Genomic DNA, 8088 nt, shown 5'->3' on the forward strand with positions numbered 1-8088 from the left:
ACACTAGACTACTGTTATAACCCCTCACATTGGTGTCACAATAGAGAGAAGATGAAGAAAACGTGGTATTTTTGGATATTGATTAGCGATTGTCAAGGATGCAGATAAATTCCAGCAGTTTATTCTGTTCAGATTATTTGTCTGCAAGTTGTGATCTATAGGCAAAGAGAGCTTTAAGGTGTTTATTGATTGTGGAGTTTGACAAGTGTGAGAAGACAATATACTGTATTTGGTGAGAATCCCTTTGTATGGCTTTAAGGCCATTCTTGCTCTTAAAGGGGCAGTAGCCTACCTTTACATTTTTCAATTGCAGCATTATTTAATCTGCAGTTATTATTCTGCTATTCATTCCGTTACCAATAATTTTTATACATGTTAATAGTATCTTCTGATTACAATTAGGTGAGACAATATTTGTCATCTACTAGCTTCCAAAATATAAGTATATATCTATCAGTGTGATGACAACATTCTGATGGAATGGCTCGTCCTGCTCATGGTAAAAACCCAGAATGCATTGAGTGAATGTTGGAAAAAGATCTTGGTACCTTTCTATACAAATCAATGTGAATGCAAATAGGACTCGGACCACAAAACAGGTGAAGTGATCTGGCAAAAGAGTTGATTCCTCATTCAAAGGGAACGGAGTTATTTTGACTTTTATTTACCCCTGGAGTTCACTTTAAAAAGAGGACTTAGAGAGAACGCCAGTGTGCAAAGCTGTCATCAAGGCAAAGAGTTCACTTTACTGTTGAATGATATATGAATGGTCGTTGTTTTTGTTACAAAGTGATTTTCATTGTTTACCTTTTAATAAAGATGTGCAATTTTCCTTAAATTGGAAAAATACTATTCTCGACCGAGACTAATATCTAGACTTAGAGAGAATGCCAAGAGTGTGCAAAGCTGTCATCAAGGCAAATGGTGGCTGCATTGAAGAATCTCAAATATAAAATATATTTTTATGTGTTTAACACTTTTTTGGTTACTACATGATTCCATATGTGTTATTCCATAGTTCTGATGTCTTCACTATTATTCTACAATGTAGAAAATAGTAAAAAACAATAAAGAAAACCCTTGAATGAGAAGGTGTGTCCAAACTTTTGCCTGGTAGTGCATATGTTGAGTTCAGCAAATAACAAAGAGAGACTCCTTGTCACGGATTGAAATTGAAGTGGATTTAACTTGCCACTGGCATCCTTTTTAGTGAGCAGAGGGACACTAGTTCAAGCCGAGGTATCGACAGGGACAGTGAGAGAAGCGATACAGTGACACTGGTTACATCCGCAATCAATTTTCAACTTTGTCACCGACAAACAACAAGGGAGCATTGATCGCAGTGTGAAAATGATCTCGTCCTCATCTAGCTAGCTAGCTACTGGAGCAAGGAAAGGAAGGAAGGTTTTTTAGGGACAAACAGACAGGCTTTGTACTGTACTGCAGCAAGGCAAGGCTACATGATGAACAGTAAGGGACAGAGAGCCCTGGGGGACTCCTTTTGTAACTGCAGCGGAGTCTGAGGTGTGACCGTTGAGGTTAGTGAGGTGTGGGGTTGTACTGTTGTTTCCTAGCTGTGCTGCAGCTAGGCAGAAACAGGACGTGCCATTGATCCAGCTGTCAGGAGAGGCACTTTACTGGAATAGATGTGAGGATTAATCCCAAAATGTCACCCTATTCCTTATGTAGCGCACTAAATTTTGACATAGGGCTCTGGTCAAAAGTAGTGCACTAAATAGGGACTAGGGTGCCATTTTGGGACAAGGCTAGCGTGTTAATAATAATCCCAAAGGGTTCAGGTTCGGATCAGAACTAAAGGGTAAGAAGACATTCAGGTTCGGATGAGCTCTCAGAACTACAGAGTGGGAAGACATGTTTAATGTCATGTGGTTATGTTCCAAATGAAACCCTATTCCCTATTTAGTGCACTACTTTTGACAATGGCACTAAAGTAGTGCACATTATAGAGAATTCGAGTTCCATTTGGGATGCATCCTAGATAGAAGCTTTGAACTGGATATGCGAGCATCTTCATAATCACCCCAGAGAGAGGGAGGGAGAGGGAGGAAGAGATAAAGAGAGAGAGAGAGACGGATAAAGAGAGAGAGAGAGAGAGGATAAAGAGAGAGAGAGAGAGAGAGAGAGAGAGAGAGACGGATAGAGAGAGAGAGAGAGAGAGAGACAGAGAGAGAGAGAGAGAGAGAGACAGAGAGAGAAAGAGAGGGAGAGAGAGAGAGGGAAAAGGAAGGATGTTTTTAAACATTTTAAATACACGGATAAAGAGAGAGAGAGAGAGGGAGAGAGAGAGACAGATAAAGAGAGAGAGAGAGAGAGAGAGAGAGAGAGAGAGAGACACGGATAGAGAGAGAGAGAGATAAAGAGAGAGAGATAAAGAGAGAGAGAGAGTAGAGAGAGAGAAAAGGAAGGATGTTTTTAAAAATTTTAAATAAACGGATAAAGAGAGAGAGAGAGACAGATAAAGAGAGAGAGAGAGAGAGAGAGAGAGAGAGAGAGAGAGAGAGAGATGTTTCTTCTTCCCAACAGTGACAAGTGGTTCTTTAAAAAAAAATATTAACTTAGAAATCGTTTTTTGCAGTTGATTTGATTCAGGCTCCCTTCAGTCTGCCAAGTCAGGGTTCGTAAATGTTTATATATATATATATATATATATCCCCTGAACTGAATTGTGTTTTGTATTACAGAGCTATAGGGCTGTCAAGAGTTCTCAGCTGCTTGGGTTTAGAGGCAGTTTTAAAAGGCAGGCTGTCAGAAAAGTCAAAGCAAATATCAAAGTGATTATACCCTGAGGAAGGTAAAAAAAAATCAGAATTAAAAGCTTGTGGACAGCTCTTCAACCTCAAGGTGTTGAGTTTTGAGTGTATTTTGGATTGTGTTATGCAATTTATTTATATGTTGATTTGTTTTGTTTTGTGAGTGAAAAGGCATCAACAACAGAAGAGAGTGTCTATTTGAGAGTCATTCCATCTGTCTACGGTCAACAACAGAAGATATAATGACTCCCAAATAGACACTCTCTTCTGTTGTTGAACGTGGACAGATACAATGAGGATTGATTTTCTAACAGTCTTGAAGGAGTTCCCACGTATGCTGAGCACTTGTTGGCTGCTTTTTCTTCCTTCTGCGTTCCAACTCATCCCAAACTATCTCAATTGGGTTGAGGTCGGTGATTATCGAGGCCAGGTCATCTGATGCAGCACTTCATCACTCTCCTTCTTGGTCAAATAGCTCTTACACAGCCTGGAGGTGTGTTGGATCATTGTTCTGTTGAAAAACAAATGATACTCCCACTAAGCCCAAACCAGATGGGATGGCGTATCGCTGCAGAATGCTGTGGTAGCCAAGCTGGTTAGAGCCTTGAATTCTAAATAAATCACAAACAGTGTCACCAGCAAAGCACCCCCACACCATAACACCTCCTCCTCCATGCTTTTTATCCTTGCGGTTTAGCCATATGTGTGGCTGCTGTAACTTAGTGACGACATTGTACACGAGCTCCAGCTGATTCTTGTTCATTTCCTTGTTACACGTGACCAGCAAAGTCTAACTCTCGTGAGAAAGGACTGTCTGTCTGTCTTGGGGGGCATATCGTCGGCCTCAGAGCCAATGAGAAGAAAGAAGGGGATTTGTCAGGGAACTCCCCTGTACACTTGCTGCATTCAAATCAAATTGTCCTGAACAAGTAAAATAATTTGGGATCTGGACATTTAATGAATCGTATTTCACCCATTTTTTTGATCAGACATACGAGGATGAATATTACAAATCATGTAATGATATCTATTGATATTATAAATTCTTTGAGAAATGTTTTTATTTTACCTTTATTTAACCAGGCAAGTCAGTTAAGAACAAATTCTTATTTTCAATGCAGCCTAGGAACAGTGGGGTTAACTGCCTGTTCAGGGTCAGAACGACAGATTTGGACCTTGTCAGCTCGGGGGATTGAACTTGCAACCTTCCGGTAACTAGTCCAACGCTCTAACCACTAGGCTAAACTGCCGCCCCTATATGAATACATACATGAACAGGTACAGATTTTGATACGTTTCTGAAAAGATGGGTATTCCTTCATACCTTAGTAGAAAGGCTTCGATACATCAGCATGTTGACCATTTCTGAAAATGATTAAACCAATTAAATATATTAGAATATATTAGAATTTTAGACAAATAGACTATTACAAAAGTATGTGGACACCCCTTCAAATCTTTTGATTCGGCTATTTCAGCCACACCCGTTGCTGACAGGTGTATAAAACAGCCATGCAATCTCCATAGACAAAAAATGGCAGTAGAATGCCTTACTAAAGAGCTCATTGACTTTCAACGTGGTGTAACGGATGTGAAACGGCTAGCTTAGTTAGCGGTTGGTGCGGCGCTAAATAGCGTTTCATTCGGTGACTTCACTCGCTCTGAGACCTTGAAGTAGTAGTTCCCCTTGCTCTGCAAGGACCGCTGCTTTTGTGGAGCGATGGGTAACGATGCTTCGAGGGGTGACTATTGTTGATGTGTGCAGAGGGTCCCTGGTTCGCGCTCGGGTATGTGCGAGGGGACGGTCTGAAATTATACTTGTTACAGTGGCACGTTCATAGGATGCCACCTTTCCAACAAGTCAGTTTCTGCCCTGCTCGAGCTGCCCCAGGGCTGTTATTGTAAAGTAGAAACGTCTAGGAGCAACAACGGCTCAGCCTCGAAGTGGTAGGCCACACAAGCTAAACCGAACGGGACTGCCAAGTGGTTAGTGCGTAAAAATCGTCTGTCCTCTGGAAGCAACGTCAGCACAAGAACTGTTCGTCGGGAGCTTCATGAAATGGATTTCCATGGCGGAGCAGCCGCAAACAAGCCAAAGATCACCATGCGCATTGCCAAGCGTCAGCTGTGGTGTAAAGCTCGCCGCCATTGGACTCTGGAGCAGTGGAAACATATTCTCTGGAGTGATGAATCACGCTTCACCATCTGGCAGTCCGATGGATGAATCACAGTATGGCGGATGCCAGGGGAACTTTGCCTGCCAAAATGCATAGTGCCAACTGTAAAGTTTGGTGGAGGAGGAATAATGCTCTGCGGCATGCGCATCATGTGTGTGCCTTGAACGTGTCTAACCCCAGATATCTTTTTGGACTCATACAGTAGCAGGGAGATTTCAGAGGTCTGGATTGAATGCATGTAGAATCTGTCCCATTACAGAGAATATCCTAGCTCCGCATATTCAATGAATTAAGGACATGAGTATCTGGAGAATGTCTACTCCTTATTTTTAATAAAATGTCAGCTATCTGGAAATATATAGATAAAGGTAAACCCCTGATATTGACACCTTTCACCCAGTGGTATGTGTTTTTGAGTGATGCAAATAGACGGAATTCCTAGCAGTGATTTGATTGATTATCCTCTCTGCTCAATCCTCCTACTGTACTAATCCCTTGGCCCTATGTACTAATCCCTTGGTCCTATGTACTAATCCCTTGGCCCTATGTACTAATCCCTTGGCCCTATGTACTAATCCCTTGGTCCTATGTACTAAACCCTTGGTCCTATGTACTAAACCCTTGGCCCTATGTACTAATCCCTTGGTCCTATGTACTAATCCCTTGGCCCTATGTACTAATCCCTTGGTCCTATGTACTAATTCCTTGGTCCTATGTACTAATTCCTTGGTCGTATGTGCTAAACACTTGGTCCTATGTGCTAAACCCTTGGTCCTATGTACTAATCCCTTGGTCCTATGTACTAATCCCTTGGTCCTATGTACTAATCACATGATCCTATGTACTAATCCCTTGGTCCTATGTACTAATCCCTTGGTCCTATGTACTAATCCCTTGGTCCTATGTACTAATCCCTTTGTCATATATACTATCCCTTGGTCCTTGGTACTAATTCCTTGGTCCTATGTACTAAACGCTTGGTCCTATGTGCTAAACCCTTGGTTCTAGGTGTGTGTACAGGATGTGGGGTTGGGAGCAGAAAACACATTTCTGTTGGACATTTGTAGATATTGGACAATGGTCTTCTTCTGTGTCCTGTCCCTGTAGGTGTGGTATCCTAACCCCTACAGTAACCCTAACCTATGTCCTAACCCTTAACCTTTGTGTCCTAACCCCTACCCCTACAGTAACCCTAACTATGTCCTAACCCTTGTGTCCTAACCCCTACCCTATATCCTAACCCTTACCCCTGGGGCCTAACCCCTACCCTATGTCCTAACCCTTAACCCTTGTGTCCTAACCCCTACCCTATGTCCTAACCCTTAACCCTCGTGTCCTAACCCCTAACATATGCCCTGTCCTCCTCCTAGGTGTAGAGTGTATCGTAGTCCTCCCAGACCCTCGTAGCTACTGGGACCCGGTGTTCGGCACCTGCGTTTTCCTCTTTTCCTTCCTCATCCCAGTGGCCATCATCAGTGTCTGCTACAGCCTGATGGTGAAGCGCCTTCGCAGCGTCCGCATCCTGTCCGGCTCCAAGGAGAAGGACCGCAACCTGCACCGCATCACTCGCATGGTCCTGGTCGTAGTGGCAGCCTTCGTGGTCTGTTGGACCCCAGTCCAGATCATGGCTCTGGCCCAGTCGTTGGGCTTCAACCTGAGTAGCCTCCTCACCATGGCCCTGATGCACTTCTGTATCGCGCTAGGCTACGTCAACAGCAGTCTTAACCCAGTCCTCTACGCCTTCCTGGACGAGAACTTCAAGAGGTGCTTCAGGGAGTTCTGCCACCCGGGTCCGTTCCGCCTCGACAGCCGGCAGCAGTCGGGTCGGATGAGGAGCATCGCTCGCGAGGTGGCTTACAACTGCAAGACGGCGGATGGGAATACAAATCCCGCATGACTAGGCGTGGAGCTGCCCTTGGTCTGCCAGGAACCCCAGAACAACCACCACCAAAGGACAGGGAACTCCAACATGGAGCTCACCCAGATCACTACCCTCTAGCAGGATGTCGGCCCCCTGGGCTGGGGCCAAACGGGGACAGGCCAAGGAAGAGGACCGGAGGTGGCCCAAGGCAGGGGCACTGTCCGAATGGCCTGGTTGTAGCCAGATCTGGGCCAGAGCTGTTTGGAGGCCTAACAGCAGGGTTAGGTAGTCTAACGGACCTTCTACTAGGGACTAAGGGGCTTCTCTGTGTCTTTAGGGAACATGGATGTTATTAACATGTATGTCATGTTGTCTTTATTTAATTGGTTTAATCATTTTCAGGACGATTAAGTTCAGAGTTTAGGTCTATGTGCTTCATGGACAATTTACACGAATGTCAACAGTTTTTTCTCACACTTATCTCAATTCTGAGTCTGTTGATTGGTTGATTAATTATGTTGTCGTGGTCATTTTTTAAATGTTTCTTTTATAGATGCTTTTTTGTTTGTTTCTACGCTGTAGGTAATTACTTTAAGTGGGTGTTATTAGTTTATTCCTGTTTTATTTTGTTTGAGAGAAACAATTTGTCTGATTCCATGGCCTTAAAAATACCAAACAAAGTCTGTATAAATACTATCCACTATCCTGGAATAAAGTGTGTCAGTTCTTGATGGTGCTGTACTGTAACTTTCCTTGTTTGTTTTGTATCACCTTGCAGGTGTTGTGTAGGAATGCAGGTATTGTGTAGGAATGGACAACACAACAGAGACTTGCTTGTTGAAGCCTTTATTATTCATTGTTGATGAAATAATTGCAGATGATGATGCTGCCTGATGCTCCGTGTTTTTCTGCTTGTCGTCCTGTAAAAATGAAGCAAATATATTTTTTACTATAATTTGTTTGAATCCAGGCTATATCACATCTGGCCATGGTTGGGAGTCCCATAGAACGGCGCACAATTGGCCCAGCGTTGGTTTAGGTGTAGGCCGTCATTGTAAATGAGAATTTGTTCATAACTGACATGCCGAGTTAAATAAATAAAAAAATAAAAAAAGTTACCCTGGATACGTAACACGGTGTTACCCTGGATACGTAACACGGTGTTACCCTAGATACGTAACACGGTGTTACCCTGGATACGTAACACGGTGTTACCCTGGATACGTAACACGGTGTTACCCTGGATACGTAACACAGTGTTACCCTGGATACGTAACAC

At 43.2% G+C, this 8088-nt stretch overlaps 1 protein-coding gene across 1 annotated transcript in view; it reads left to right on the plus strand.

Moving 5' to 3' along the window:
* Positions 1-7207, plus strand: part of LOC135503857 (nociceptin receptor-like) — a 125495-nt gene extending 118288 nt beyond the window's left edge. The window contains exon 4 of the mRNA XM_064922026.1: positions 6319-7207. Within this exon, the coding sequence (XP_064778098.1) occupies positions 6319-6845 (527 nt within the window). The 3' untranslated portion in view covers positions 6846-7207. The remainder of the gene's footprint in view (positions 1-6318) is intronic.
* The last annotated feature ends 881 nt before the right edge of the window (positions 7208-8088 follow it).

The sequence above is a fragment of the Oncorhynchus masou genome, chromosome 18 (assembly GCF_036934945.1).
Source record: "Oncorhynchus masou masou isolate Uvic2021 chromosome 18, UVic_Omas_1.1, whole genome shotgun sequence".
NCBI lineage: Eukaryota > Metazoa > Chordata > Actinopteri > Salmoniformes > Salmonidae > Oncorhynchus > Oncorhynchus masou.